The sequence below is a fragment of the Eublepharis macularius genome, chromosome 1 (assembly GCF_028583425.1).
Source record: "Eublepharis macularius isolate TG4126 chromosome 1, MPM_Emac_v1.0, whole genome shotgun sequence".
In the NCBI taxonomy this organism is placed as follows: Eukaryota; Metazoa; Chordata; class Lepidosauria; order Squamata; family Eublepharidae; genus Eublepharis; species Eublepharis macularius.
In genome coordinates, this window is record NC_072790.1 from 81,752,504 (window position 1) to 81,768,841 (window position 16,338).

The 16,338-nt window shown below is 43.3% G+C and overlaps 1 protein-coding gene across 1 annotated transcript in view; it reads left to right on the forward strand.

The window, feature by feature from the left end:
* The first annotated feature begins 6,253 nt into the window (after positions 1 to 6,253).
* The window catches only part of SPACA1 (sperm acrosome associated 1), a 37,220-nt gene continuing 27,135 nt past the window's right edge, over positions 6,254 to 16,338 (forward strand). The window contains exons 1-2 of the mRNA XM_054978348.1: positions 6,254 to 6,410; positions 11,661 to 11,717. Of these exons, the coding sequence (XP_054834323.1) occupies positions 6,254 to 6,410; positions 11,661 to 11,717 (214 nt within the window). The remainder of the gene's footprint in view (positions 6,411 to 11,660; positions 11,718 to 16,338) is intronic.

Here is a 16,338-nt window from a genome sequence, read left to right on the forward strand (position 1 = left end):
TTGACCCTTTTAATCTTTCCTTTCAGTTTCTTCTTCACATGCCCCCTCATCGCAGAAAAGTTACACCTATTAAAGTTAAAAGTGGTTGTTTTGGTCTTTTTGGGCAACTCTCTATTTATGCAAATGCTGAACTCAATAACATTTTGGTCACTGTTCCCAAGCAGTGCAACCACTTTTACATTTATCTAGAAAATGTCTTTCATAGCGCCCATACTCATACCTTCCTCCATTGTCATTAGAGATCTGAGCTAGGATGACCATCTGATGGCTTGTGATTGTCAGCTAAATCCAGTCTCCAGAGCACTTTATCCAGCCCCTCCCCAATCCTACCAAATTAAGATATCTTAAAAAGTATTACTTGAAGTTTTATTTGTAATGGAAAAAAACCCGCAATTGCTTGTATTTTATACAGATTATATTGTATCAGTATCTCATTTACATCCTGGAAGGCAAGAGACCCTGCCACTCTGTTTAAAGGGATCTTCAAAAAATCAAACTAATTTCCCAGGCACCACCACCATGCTCCATTGGATAAGTGATCTTTTATATCAGCTAATCAAATATCTGTATCTGTAAAATGCTTACTAGCAGAAAATTCCTATTTTATTATAGTATCTGACTACAGATCCTTGAGCAGAGCAGATATTTCCACATGCCAGCCTTTTCTTTGGAGAAGTGAGTGAACCTGAGGATACAGACATAAAATGTATGCACTATATACCTTGAACTAGATAATGTTGTATGACAAAATAGAAACATCAGAATCAAATATGGCCTTAATTTTCAGCAAGGCTAGCAGTAATCCTGATGATTTCTAGTGTTCACAAGTTGATACATCCTGAAGATAAATTTTACACTTAGGAAGCAGCCTTCTCTCTGCACATAAGCAGATTTAAGCAAAATACAGCTAACAAATACACCGACAGACCTCTTCCTTACTTTTATGGATAGTTCTGATGGTCATTTCCTTTGCTGCATACCAGCAAGGGGGCAATAAGAGTATTGCATGGGTATGGTGGCTAGGAAAATATTTAAGCATACTTTTACTGTTTTGTGGCTCTGAAAAAGAGGCTGGGAAGTCATTCAAAGGTGTTTCCTTGCTGAATCTATCTGCCATGATGCAGTCTATCCTTGGGTTTAGTTCAAAGTGATGTTGCAAATCCAGCTGTCTAAAAATCTGTTACTAATCCAGGAAATCATGCATGAACAGTGTATAAAAAAGTGGGTGTGCGTGTGACAAAACCAGCAAGGTCATGCACTAATTCTGGAGATAATCTGTAAATTTACCTCCCCTTTATGAATCCTACTTGTAATGTACTGGTTTTCATTTGGATGTATGGTTTTATTTTAGTAACTGTCTTTTAAAACTCTGCAGTGTTAAGGATGATATAAAAAGTAAGAGGAACATTGTTAGAAAGGTGAAGGGGCATTTATATATTCAAAAAAGAAATGTTTCTTCCATCTCATAACAATTTTTACGCAATTTACTATGAAAATCAAAAATTTCAACAAGATCCCTAAAACAAAGATTGGGATCTTAAACTCATTTATTTGAAAATAATGTCTAACAAAGCTTATCTCCAACTATACTTGTACTCAAGTTGCATAATACTTCTTCCAATGCCATCCTAATCAGTGTTATATTCTTCTAAGTCTATTGATATAAATGGGCTTAGAACAGTGTAACTTTGTTTAGGATTGCACTGTAAGCATATTTCTAGTTCATATTTTCTCACAGTGCTTCATATAATTCATTATCAATGATCCTTGTAACCATGTGTAAGATAGGTCTGTATTATTGACCTCTTTTATAAAATGGAAGGCTGATGAATATCTTTGTTTCAACAGGTGAGTTCATGACTGAGCTTGGAACTGAACATGTGTGCAGTTACTACATCATACTCTTAACCACCGCACTATATGCCTGCAAAAGTTCACGTCACAATAAAACAATTATCTCCAAGATTTGGCAATTTTTATTAAAATTCTGGTTTTCTTGTTAGATGCTTTTATCATCTCCCACTAGCTATTCAAGCACCTCTTGATGAGTTTTTAAATATGCCATAATCGTTCTCTTCTTCATTTCCTGCAGGAAAAATGTGTTCAGTATTCAGAGGTGTTTGTTTGTGTCAGTGAGAGAGGGAGTTTTGCTTGCTCATGTGTGGGAGAAATTACTGACAGGAAATTGAGTTAAAGAAATTAGTTTTGCATTCTATAGAGAGGTCTATGTTGCTTCCCATCTCCCACTGGAGAGAGTTGCCTCGTCTTAATCCAGCTTTCCGTCAATGTTCTATTCTTTGTAGTTGGTGATCCCTTTCTATTGGCTGACATTTAACTACTCCAGAGGACAATACCTGATGTGGCTATCGAAAGAGATTATAAATTTCTAGTTACAAAGGATTATTCCTTCATAGAGCTTAGAGTATCATCTTAGAGACTTCAGAATTGGATTCTAAATTCATAAGAGAAACAGTGGAGAGAAAGGAGTACAGGGCCATCATTATTCTCAACATATTAAAGGTTCCTAAATTTTATAGAAATGGTCCGAATTATTTCTCTCACAACAGAAGGCTTGCACTAACTCCCTACAGTGTATATTTATTCTGTGACTTCAACTGTATATCATTATCCTCCTGCTCCAAAGACAGCTACATTCATCCTAACAGACCTTAAACATTTGAGTGGGAGAGTTCACAGTGAAAGTGCATTCATTATCAAGGTGACAGAAGAATTAGAACCAGTTTACACGTTATTATGGAGGTTACTTTACACTGCATTAGGTGGTAATTGTTATCATACAGTTGCACGCAGAATTGCTGTCTATATAATTGGGGCAATTTTCCTAATATTCTAACATTGGGGCAATTTTTCTAACCATTCTAACAAAAGGTGGAGGGGGTGCCAGTGTGGAGAAAAACATTCCATTTGCAATATAAACCATGCCACATGAAAGAGCACTATAAAGAAGCCTTCTCATGGCAGACATAACTTGTGAAGTGCTTCAAATGGTAATGATTGGCTATGAGAATGAAAAGTGACTAATTCTAGTAGTAAAAGACTAGACTTTTGCCACATGTTAATTTAATTTAAAAAATACTAAACCCAAAATTCTTAAACTGAACAAAAGATATGCATGTAGGTGAATAACAGCAGGAATGTGTGTACATAGATGTGTGAGAATGGGGAAGGGAGCAGCTAGCCAGGTTTTTTGCCCTTGTCTGGCTGTGAATGTGCACTTGCTACAAAGATCTCCTGACTCTCAGGGCCAACTCCAAGTGGCCACAGGTCCATCCTGTGGCTGCCATCATTTTAAAAGCATTTGTAGTTCTTTTAAAATTGCCACAAGGCCCCAAACTAGAGATAAGAGTTTTTTAAAAAGATAATTAAGAAAAGGCATGATTGAGTTTTACACAATTATATTGGGATGGGGAGAGAGTGAATACGGAAAGGTATCTCTCCAAAAGCATTAGACGCAGGGTCGCCCTGTCAAATAGATTTACTGTAGTTTCAGGATGAACAAAATGAAAACTTCCTAAGATGCCTTGCCAGATTAATTTACATAATTAATTGCCGCAACATATGGTAATAGATATAACCATAGGTGGCTTTTAAGAGGATTAGAAAAATTCACCATTACCCATGACAATAAAAAATGGAACCTCCTAATTCAGCATGCACCTGGTTACCAGGGGACAGCTTGTCACTATCCATATCCTGATTGTGAGCTTTCCCAAGGCATTTGGGTTGGTCTTTACCTGAGGCACAGATCCAGTAAGACAATATTTAGGATGTTCTGATTTCCAAGATGCACTCAAAGTATTTCCTCCTATATTCCAGCCATGCTGTAATGCCAGGAATATGACAACAGGCTAAGAAGGTCCGAATAACTAGACATAAGGAATCCTAGGGAAAGTGTAACAAGGTTGTGTGCTGCTGTTACTGACACTGTTATACAGAGAAGCCTGAACTGCATCATTCTATACAATAGCTTCAAAACCGTTAGTGTGGATTTGACCCTGAGTTGGATAAAAAACAATCTGGTCAAGGATTAATTGGCTAGAATACTGAGAGAAGCCAGAAAACTGTGTTTTTGAAGGCTGACAAAAGAGAAGGATGGAGCATTTAATGAAAGGCAATTGGAAGAAGATGTGTATCAGAGATTGAGAGGGTTCCTTGCTTATACATATGAAGGACTTCATTTGAAAGAAACAGCAGTATATCTGGACAATGGTACATGCACTAAGGCAGGGGTTTCCAACATGGTGCCTGTGGGCACAACTGGGCCAGCCAACACCTTTTCTGGTATCCAAGTGTTTTTAGAACGTGGTGGTTCTGATTGGCCACTGGAGTACTGATTGGTTTTGTAGATTTTTAAAAACATTGTTTTGGCAGAAACTGCTTCCACAGCACAAGGATCTTCACTGTCTGACTGAAGGTAAGCTGTAATAGCCATTCTGTGGCTGGCTCATCTCCTGCAGTTGCCATTTTGTGGCAGCCGTATTGTTGCTGCGCCCACCACCAGGGCCGGATCGATGGCGGGGGGTAGTCTGCCCCCAGTGCAGCCAAAGAGGGGGCACAGGGTGCAGCTGCCAGCCCCGGGAGTTCGCGGGCGGCAGGACAGGGGGTGAGCTTGCCGTGCACCTTGTCCTGCAGGGCAGGCAAAAGGCAGCGCGGGTGGCTGGGAGGCTGCCTGCACCAGTCGCCTTCCCCGCAGGACAGGGGGCGTGCAGCAAGCCGGCCGCCCCCTGTCCTGCGGGGCAGGCGAATGGGGCCGCCACCAGCTCCGCAGCACGCCAGGACAGCTGGCTTGCCGCGGGGCAGCACGCACTGCCCTGCGTGATGACATCACGGAAGTGATGTCATCACGCAGCACCGGGAGCACATGTGCGCTGCGCGCGCGAGTGGCCAGTCTTCGGTTGCCCTGGGTGCCGGCAACCGGAGATCTGGGCCTGCCAACCACACTGTGACAGAATTCCGAATGTGCCCGCAGGCTCAAAAAGGTTGGGGAGCACTGCACTAAGGAGCCATATATACACAGAAAACCATGGAAATATTCAGGGATATTTGAGAAGTGAGAGATTCTTCAAATTATATCCATAGTCTATATCGGATTTTGCTTGTATTCCAATTTCTGTAATCCATACCCTATTGTATTGTTCTCTAATGTTTAATCATATTCACCTACACTGTGTAATCTGCCTTGAGTCTCAGAAAGGCAGAATACTATTTATTTACGTCATTTATATCCTGCTTTTCTCTCTAATGGAGACCCAGCGCAGATTACATCATTCTCCAGTCCTCAATTTTATCCTCACATCAACCCTGTCAGGTAGGTTAGGCTAAGTGTGGGACTGGCCCAGCACCAGCACCAGCTCCAACGTAAGAGTAAGTATGTGAACGTGTGTTTCCCAAATCCTAGTCTGATACTCTAATCACTACACTACACTGAATGGATTAAGAGACTTGTGGACATCCAAACAAAGAACAAGACTGTTAGAGGTCCAAAAGGTGGTCCGTCCTGAACAGTTTTCATAAATAATCCATGCAGAAAAAAGAGGAAAGGCATTCTGAGAAAAATCTATGGATTCTTAACAAGAGTGGGGGCAGTGGAATGATTATAAAATGCTTTCATAGAAAAGATCTAGCGGATAGCCGAGTTGGGTCAGATACAACAAAAACAGAAGAATCGTGTGGCACCTTAAAGGCTGTCACATTCATTGTACTATAAGCTTTCAAGGGCCTGAAACTACTTTAGATGCATTAAGTGAATTCTCGGTCTGCAAGATTTTTATCCATAGACGAAAGGAAAACATTATGAATAAAGACTTCGTTTGTGAAATTTCTGTGTAAAACTCAAAAGTATACAAATTAGCACAGTGCCCATTGTTAAACAATAATGCCGTCTCCTCAGTTATGGTAACCAATTTAACACCTATAGTCTAAGACAAGGAGTAACTTGCGACGTTACGCAAGAAGGAAGGTTGAGAAGTCTGGAAAAGGCTGACCGCGGAGACCAGTGAAAGTACGAGAGGAGACGTGGGTTCATGTTTTCCCAGACGCCAAGCAAGAGCTACGAGAGACGCAGGAGGGAGAGAGGCCAGCGAAAGCGGCGTTGGCTTGCGATGGCCGCCGTTCCTCGAATTCTGAGCGGGCTTCATTGTGACGCCTCAATGGTTGCCGCGGGTTCCACTCGGCTGCCTCGCCGCAGGCTCGTCTTCGGAAAGGGCCGCAGCAGGCTCTGGGCGCTACTGAAATGGGGCTCCGAGAGGCCGGGGGTGTGGGGAAGCTCCCTCTGTTCCTGGGGCTGCTTCTCTACCTGCTGGCCAAGAAGCCCGTCAGCTCCATTAACGCCAGCGCCCCTTCCGTGGACGTTGCCATGAATGAGCCGGTGGTGACGCTCGAGGAGTCGGGTGAGGGATTAGAAGCGGGCTACTGTGCACGGGCGAGGGGGGGGGGGGCTCGTAAGGTCAAAGCCTGGGAAAGTAGGGCCATCAAAAGCGCGCGGAACTCACTGCGCCTTACCCTCGTCGGTAGCCATTCTAAATGCACTGGTTTCAGGTTTCATATATAGGTCAATAACTTTGGAGCAAACGTGTTTAGGGTTGTACTTTCGCCTGTATCCTCGGCTAGTACCGCACACAGCGCCAGAAGCTAACCAAAGACCACTAAACAGCTGAAGACCTGCACCCCTCCTCCTCATTTATTTTGCAATCGTGTCTCTGAAGCGTTTGAACTGTGCAGCCGCACCTTTGCAAAACAGGATGAAAATACCCAGAAGTTGACAGCTTGCCCCCTCCCCATACGCTTTCTTCATCCAAATTCTAATGACGGTTCAGTTTCTTTTCCTTGTACGGCCCAGCTGTTCCTTGCATGTTATAGTAATCCTCACTCACGCTGTGCTTCAATTTGGAAGCTGAAGCAAGTTTGGCCGGTGTAGTCATGTGGGCTAAGAAGCTCCGTGTGTTAGACCAGATATTTACAAGGCAGAAGAAGAGTCGTGACTGCTGAGCAAGAGTTAATCATCGCCTGGATGTAATGACCCCCCCCCTTTTTTTTTTACCCTACCTCCTCAGAAATTTGAGATGCAGTCACTGGGAAGGAAGCCAACCTAGCTCTCTTGAAGATAGGAGAAAGGTTGAAAAGCTCCAGATTTACTGGTGGTCATTGTGGCTGGCAGATGTGGGCAATAGAAACGTACTAAATAGCTTTTATTTGTGTTTGTTAGGTCGAGAGACGGGTTTCAAATGATCTGTTGCTATGCATCTGAACTAGGTCTGATTCATCTTTATATGCAAAAAAAAAATTGCTTTTAAAGTGTAGGATTACTGGTCCTCAGGAGTTTATCTCCTGTGTTTCTACAAGAATCTTGGTGACCTCATGTACAGGGCCAAACAATGTGGCAGCAGACGATAAATGAACAAGTCTCCTATGACTTTAAAAATGTTAATAGAAGCTGTGGGGGTGCAGCAGGGATTGGGGACGTAGTGCAGAGGTGGAGGAGGACTTGACCTTTCCTTTGTGCTACTCTGAGAAATGAAACATGCAGTTACTATTTGCTCTATGAGGGAAAAGCAAACAACTACCCGTGGGGTTTGCATCTTTTGTCTCACAGAACAAATAGTCCTTTGGAGATGGCAACTTGCATCAGGAAAAAGGCATGAGGAAAAGGGTAAACTCACTTCCCAGCCCAGTATGCTCTGTCTAAAATGGGGTCCAATTAGGCTGTTTATACTTTGAAGAACCTATGGGAGAGCTTTATTACAGATCTCCTGTGTCGTCTGATTTGTTATTGGCTCTTAGTTGAACCCAAGGCTGAGAGCAGCATTGTGCTGTCCTTACCATTTAACTTTCTCTTCCATTTGCTTCTATGAAGTGCTCTTCCACTCCTTGTTTTCATTGTAATATTGCACTGAGATAGCTTATGTAGGTGTAGGTGCTTTAAAGTAATTCCTCTGTGCTCCACTGTCAGTCTCTCAAGTGATTTTTCTATTAATTAGGTTTAAATTAAAAAGGGTCACAGCATAAAGATTTCTCAGCTTGAAAAATGAGCCACTACTAGTTCATAGTCAATAGTCATCTTGTTTTAGCTCTGTTGCTTTTGAAGCAGAGTCCAGATTGCAGCTGCATGTCTAACAATGATGAAGGAAAAGGTGCCTATCAAGGAAAAGGACTTTTGGATTGTGGAGAGGGAGAAGTACCTTTTTGTTTGTTTGTTTGTTTTCTTTGTCCAAGGAACCTGTGGTACAATTTGGAATCTGATTTACACCTGTCACTGTGTAATCCTATAGAGTCTGCAATGCTTCCTAGTCTTCATTTTAAGGAAATTAGAAACTGCAGACAGACTTTGGGCTCATGTTCCACATGTTCTTGTCTCTCCCCCCTCGCCCAAATCCATATTGGGGGACTTGAAAGGTTGTTTTTATTATTCTGTGATATTTTGGTTGATCCTAATAGAAAGTTAAGATTTGGGTCCAGTAGCACTTTAAAGGGTATGAGCTTTTGAGAGTCAAAAGCATACATCATATTCTGGAAATCTAGTTAGTCTTTAAGGTGCTACTGGATCTGAATCTTGCTTTTCTATAACAGACCAACACAGCTACTCATTTGAAACTAATAGAAGGTGTTACACTCTGGCTGATTTTGGATCCCCCCCCCAACCAATTCAACTATGTACAGTTTGACTCGGTCACTGTTCCTGTGTTTGAACCAGCAGTGAACCAGTGATCATTATTGATCTCATTTGCAGGTGCCAAGCGTGTTGAATTCCAGTGCTCAGAGCTTTTTAAAAAAAGCTTCCCTGGGGGGGGGGGCACTCTGAAAATGCACATGCCGACCAATTTCCCTGGCCAAATTGGCTTGATAAGAGTGGGATCCATGGAGATTTTAGAACATGGTTATGAACCGGTCAGTTGCACACCTAGTTTGACAGTTCAGTCTGTGTTTGCCACATATTATTTGACTTCCCTGTCATTTGAAAAGAATATAGAACACATGTTGAAATAGTTGTATCACCTCTTTCCGCCATGCTGACTGTCATACTGTCAACTCATCATTTTGGTAATTTGGTCATGAATCTTAGCTTCTGTGACATAGTAGTGTGAAATAAGTGTATTTAACTCCCCCACCCTTATGAGATGTTCATTTGTTTTGTGCTGAACCGTAGCTGAAATGTAAATTTGGAAGTAGGGTATAGGGAGAGAGGGTCACTTGGAAAATTCTCATTTTAGCATGATGCAATCTGTAAAATTTTATACTGTGGAGAATGCATATGTAAATAGCTAAACTTTGAAAAATCTGTACTTTGACAGAAAAGGCTTAAACATATATACTGTTAATTTTACGGTATGATACTGACCACATAATTGACATTAGCTTCTAGACTCTTAAAATGTGGTGGCGTGAAAAATGCCACCGGACAGAAATATTACATGCTTGTGTTCATCTCATATGCTTTATTATTTAACAACAAACCTGTTCAAATAAAGATAGTTTCAAAGTGGGTAGCCATGTTAGTCTGCACTGGGACAGACCAGGTCTAGTAGCACCTTAAAGACCAACAAGATTTCCAGGGTATGAGCTTTCAAGAGTCAAAGCTGTATATGAAGAAGGGAACTTTGACTCTCGAAAACTCATACCCTGGAAATCTTGTTGGGTCCATACATGTTTTTGGCAAGCTTCAGAAGGGAAGCTCACCAGCCTTCCACCTCACGTAGGGGTCATGCTCCCATAACCATCTTACTCTCAACACCAGAGGGAACTTGGTGGCTGGGATGACCACAAAAGTCCTTTCCTCCCAATGTCCCCTTATTCCCACTGGGGTGTGCTTGGTTTCATAACTAGGGGGGGGGGGGAGATCCCTTTCATAACCGTCCCGTCCATCTGTTCAAACACCAGAGGCTCAGGTAGTTTCATCACCTCCAGTCCCAACTCCGTCACTAGTGCAGAGGCGATCAAGTCTCTGCTGCACCCCGAGTCAATCAAGCCCCTTACCCTGATATTTGTCCCTCTCCGGAGGTTCAGCAAAGTGACCACTATGAAAAACGATGCTCCCTTTGCTCTGCAGCGCTGGAGCTTCTGCAACCTGATGGCTGGTGCCCTTCACAGCAGGTCTCCGCCATTTCCCGTCGGCAATCTCGGCTCCTCTTCGCTGTCCGGCAAGAGCTCTTCACTCACGATGTCCCTCTCCTCTGCTGGTGCCATGGCCACTGCCGCTGCTTCCTTCCTGGAAGTAGATCAGGACTTCCCCTTCGGGCGCCCCTCTAGTAGCCTCCTCAGCTTCGGCTCCGTCCCCAACTGGCTCTTTTCCTCACCCGGACATTCTGTGGCAAAGTGGCCCACTCTCCCGCATCTCAAGCACAGCCTTTTTCTTATCCTCCAGTCTTTCTCGCTCAAAGAAACATTGGCTCGCAGCGTCCCTCACTCCCAGGGCCTGGCATCCGTCAAACCTTTCCAGTAGCTGGTTTGATGCTGCAACTTCAGCAACTTCACTATTTGCTTCCGATTTTCGATCTCACAAGCCAGTTGAATCCAGCCTAGGAGGGTTCGAGGGTCATCTTGCACCATCGCTTTAGCCACCAGCTCGGGGTTCAGGCCGGGTTCAGTGTGATTTTGTTTTAAATTTAACTACTGAACTATCTACTATATAAAAGACAAGCTGTATTGGCAACGACTCACTTTTTATCCTTGTGCAGGCACATTGCACAAGGCCATGAGGCTGGTGTGAAGCACCTGCTTGCTGCCAGGAGGAGGACTGCCGAATCGACAGCCTAAGAACTCCCCCCTCCACGCATCCCCTCAGTACCCTCCAGGCCACTGCAAAGTGCCCACTTGCTGCCAGGAGGAGTGCTCAGGCCATCAATTTGCTGGGTCCCCTCGCGGTGGCAAGCAGGTACTTTGCAGTGGCCCCCAGGCCAGAGCAGTAGGGTGCCGAGGGGAAGAAGAGCACAATACCAATTAGTCTTCATGCAGGTGCATTGCCGGGAGGGGGCACGCCCAATCAGCAGCCTAAACACTCCTCCCTGCACCTCACCTGAGGGTCGCTGAGAAGAAGGCGGAAGCCTCGGTGGTGCTCGATGCCTGTCCGCGCTTGCCTGGGAGGGGTCCCTGCTGGATCTTGTGGAGCTTGTTCTCCCCTCCGTAAAGAAGCCTGACTGCTATCCTGAAGGCAGTGTCCTCGGAGTAAGCTCTATTTTCCACAAACGAGAGCATGGCAAGTTACTTCCGAGTTCTGACAAAATCTTTACACAAAACATTGCATTCAAAGAAATCTTTCACCGTTGGTGACTGATTGTTGTATATTTCATGAAAAATTAAAAGATGACCAACAACAGTTTTCTAGAGCCCATTGTATTTTTTCACACAATGGGCTTTGTTGCTAGTATAAAAATAATTAGGTGTTGTGCAGGCTGGAATGTAAACTATATTTTTCAGAATCAACTTAATATAGGTATAATCTGTTTCATCAAGCTGGATTTTCTTTTAATATGAGATATTATTCTGGAAAAGGCAAGTTCTGACCGCACTATCTTATTGAGTGGGAAATGGTTATAAATTTTGTTTTATGTTTCAGATGAAAGGATCTAGGGAAGAACTTAAGAGGTATGTTTTGTTACAATTTACTCTGCACTTTGTGATCAGTTTATGGCAACTCCCTTTTTCAGATCCAAATATGACAGAACCCAAGGAGGTAGAATTTGGACCATGCACCGTTACATGTGGTAAGAAGAAAAACTGATAAATAAAACATAATGTCATTTGGTGTATTTTAAAAAAAACTTTTAGGAACAATATGCCAACATTAATTGTTTTAGCTGTTATAATTTGTATGTCCTGATTCACCTCTCATTGATTTTGGTTGTTGATAATTGTAATTAAGAAAAATAATCTCCTTGATTGTCATTAGACATTTAGGTGAGATTTATAGTTTTATTGATTTCACAGCCTGTAAGCTCCTTAAAAAGCCAACTCCTCTTGTATATTGCCTTGTGAGCTGCCTTCACCAAAGTATCAATTTTCTTTTTTTGTGAACATCTGTGAGACTTTCAGAAGCTGAAAAACTTTCTGATATATCTCACAGATGTCTTCCCACATACAATATTACAAGCTATGTTAAACAGCTTCTCTGCAACCATGTATTCTATATTTGACCCTTCATATGATATATTAATTATAACTAAGGGTAGTTGAGGTCTCATTGAAGAGTGGAAGACCATTGTTTGGTAGCAAATGTGTATGCTAATGGATACCAAATACAAAGCAGAGTAGATGTTCCCTTTCTTACAATGATTCCATTTCCCAGGTATCTCATAAAAGATTTTTTTTAAAGAACCTTTTTTGAATTGCTGCTGTCAGACCTCTGCAGTAAGCAGAGTTTAGATAAGTTAAACTTAGCCCCTAGAAAAGGCAGCATTTTTGTTAATTTTTCCCATCAGTAAATATGAATCTTATTTTCTCTTTTGTAATTCTCCTTTCTATCACAGTTTTAACTCCGCCTTTTGTAATCTGTTCATTATTTGTGGACTATAGTGACAAATTAGGATCTGGGAATCCCAGGTTCAATTCCCTACTTTGCCATGGAAGCTCACTGGGTGACCTGAGGCCAGTAACATCCTCTTAGCCTAAACTACCTCACAGGGTTGTTGTGAAGGGGAAAATGGAGAATGATGTAGGTCACTTTGGGTCCCCATTAGGGATAAAGGTGAAATATAAATACAGTCAAATTAAATAAATAAATAAATACCACCCCTGTCCAGATACTTCCATACTTTAGCTTCCCCATACTTTAGCTTTTTGTCATCTTAAATGTAATATTATTGAAATTATGAAAAGCTGATACTATAATGAAAAAGTTACTTGCAATAATTTTATCAGTAAGCTCATCTATACTCATTTAGAGTTGATTTTTTTTCTAATTTAAATCTGACCCCATTCCTACTGGGGCCACTGTATCCCCAGGCCCAAACCTGCAAAGCAGTTCATTTTTTTTCTTAAAATATATTGAAATCTCTGTTCATTTTTTGGATTTTTTTCCTGGCCTCTCCATGACTTGTGGTGATGGTTAGAATTCCACACATGCTTTTTTCATACTGTTACTTACTAATAAAATGATTTTTAAAAAATTCACAACAACCTTCTGCTATTCCACTGATACAGCACTAAGGCTGAGAGTTAGTAACTTGAAAGGGCTAAACTGGGATTGGAATGCACATTTCCTGCTCCAAACTAATTCTCCTGGATCCAGGGCCGGCGCCACCACTGAGGTGGTGAGGTGGCCGCCGCGGGGCCAGAGGGGGTGCCAGAGGGGGCGCTGGGGGCAGAGGCGCACGCCATGGAGCTGGCGTACCTGGCCCGCAGCTGCTGCTGCAGCTGGCCAGCCTCGCGCGGCCGCTGCCATCACCACACCGACCCGGCCGGGCGCAGCAGCCGTGGGCCAGGCACGGCCGGCGGCCGGGGAAGCGTGCGGAGCACAGGCAGCCTCCTCGTGCCGCCCCAGCTACCCGCCAGCCAATGGGCCCAGCTTTGCTGTGTGATGACATCATCATGCAGTCCGGGGGCATGTGCACACGCACAGGAGAGTGGCCACAGGCGCCAGAAACCCTGGCGCCGACGGTGCCTGGATCAACCTGGATTGTTCATTTTTAAGTAATTCATGATATTTCAAACTGCTGTCTAGATTCAGCATGCTCGCTAGACTTTTTCATCATTATTATTTAAAACATTTATTTCTCTCTGTTTTTTTTTAACCTTTTGGACTCTTTTCTGTAGCTGTAAATTAAACCACATTTAAATTAACCTCTGTAAAACAGAAGTCCAGTGGCCCTTTAAAGGCTAATATCTTTTATTCCAGTATGGGTTTTCATGAGTCAGAGCTCATTTCTTCAGGAGCTATGAAGAAGAAATAATTTTCCACATTTTAATATGGAAAAATAAAGGGAGGTGGGGGGGGGGGAGGGCAGACTGGGGAGCAGGACGGGGCTTGGTATCAGTTCTGTCATAAATCTTTCAGGTGTGATAATATAAGGAACCGCTTAGATTAACTTCTGCCAGTCTTTCTTGCTAGATATTTTACCTCTATCAGTTTGTTATTAGCTTTAATTTAGTATATTATTTTAGTTAAAGTAATGTCGTTGCTCATACATTCCCTTTGTATTATTAATAAAATTATCAAATTACTGGCCTAGACTTAATCAGCTGTGTATCTCATTAAGACTAAAACCTCCCCCAGGCAGTTTGACATTAGTCCTTAATATTTGACTGTCGTTGGTCACTGATGCCTACTTCCAGGAAAGTGGCAAGGGAACAGCAAAAGGAATGCCAGGCCAACCACAGCTGCCAAGCAGTGGTTGGGGGTGCCTCCTGATTACAGGGCCACAGTGTTGAGGCTAGCCCTGGGGTGCACTCTTGACAAGCCCCTCTAGGGGCTGAGAGGGCATGCAAGGGTAGTACCAGTGCAATGCCTCAAATAGCCGCCTACAGGTTCGCAAGCAGCCTTGTAATACACATCTACCTCCTGTCCATGTCCCCAGTGACAGCCACCAGCCACTAGACATTCCCAGTAACTGCCCCCTGACACACCACAGAACCCTCCAGTCACTACTGACCCTGAGCCACAGCATCCATTCACTCACTGCAGGTTTTCAACTGCAGTGGATCAGTCTGTGAGTATGGACATCAGTGGAAGGGGTTATGTGGAGCAAGAGGAAAGAGAGCCCAAGGGGCATGCAGGTCACTTAAGGGTAGGTGGCGTTGATACCCTGGGCAAGAAGTTGCCCTACCTTCCTTCACTGGTGCCCACTGCCTCCCAATCAAGGGCAACTGGAAAGCTGTTCCCAGATAGTGAGGAGAGTACAGAGGGCAAAGTCCACAGGAAGCTATGGATCCTCAGAACTAGCAGAGCCTAGTGGGCTAATGTCAGGGGTGGGGTCCACCATCTTCATAAGTTCCTTCTTGCCCAGGACCACCAGTGGGTCTGAGATGTTGATGGAGGGCATTATGGGGCCAGAGCCAGAGCTGATGCACCCCCTAGTCCAACCAACTCTGCCCCTTAGATGGTGAGCATTCCCATGCAAGCACTGGATTGGGGGAAGGCAGCCCTGGGGTGCCTAGCATCCTATTAGTGGGCTGCCTCCCGGCCCTAGCCCACTCCCATTGGCTGGTCAGGCACATCCTGCAGGCCAGTTGGGTGCCAAGACACAGGCACCTGGTTCTGCTGTTGGCATGTGCCATCCATGCCCCATTCCATAAGACCATGCTATCCCCAGAGGGCTGTTGGTGGCACCCCCTACCCTGGCTGAGTGCTAGGCCACTGTCTGTTCTGGAAGTGTCTGGCACGGCTGTTGGGATGTGACCTGTGGCTGAGAAGGGGGCAGGGTGTGGAGAGTGACCTGCTGAAGGGACTTGGTGTGGTGAACTTACCTTCCATATTGGGATGTTAATGCTGTGACCACTGAGCTGTGACCATTTGGGCATTAAAAAAGGATGCATCTCCATTGTGTATCACTGTTGGTACGCCCTGTTTTCTCTAGACTTATTTTTTTCCTTATTTCCTCCATTTTAAATCATAAATTTTCTGGTATCCTTTATGTGTGTTGAAAAAAATTCCTCAACCTCCAAGCAAGAAAAATGTCTTTAATAAAAGTGTCAGTTCATTGCCCTATATACCTCTGTTTTCTGCCTCTTAGAAATAAGACATTTTCAGCCGTGGCGCATGATCCTTGTTTTATGACAGATCCAGCAGGAGTTGCTGCTTCCCTCTGTCACTTGAAGTAACGTTTCCCTAGTTATATGTCACTGAAGAAATATTACAAAATCCATCGGGTTGTATTGTAAGGCATTTAAAGATGCAAAATACCTCACCACAAAGTATTTTTTTCATATACATGGGGTTTAATATTCTGTAGGTTTTGTTCTGTTTATCTCTGGGTCACGGGAAGTTTTTTTTCACTCTTTTCTCCATTTCTGTACTGTTCAGTAAAACAAAATATTTCTATAACGGATGGCAATCTATCCAGTGTTTACTGGGACTAAACATACTATTCTCTCCTCCCTCGCATCCTATGCCATTTGAAGGAGCTGGGTACACAGTGTTTGGCAGAAGCAAAAGAGAAAAGCAAAAGAAACACAGCAGTTGTGCTGAATATGTTTATATTTTTGAAAATGACATGAGGCTTATAAATGGAGTGCCAGTGTCTGAAATTCAGTACTTTTATCGAATTTGAATTACACGTGGTAGGTCTTGTTGTTGTTGTTATTGTTACAATCTTCCACGCACTTATTAGGAAGGAGGTATGGTTGAACTCAGTGGGACTTGTTTCTAAGTAAGTATGCAACATAGAATAA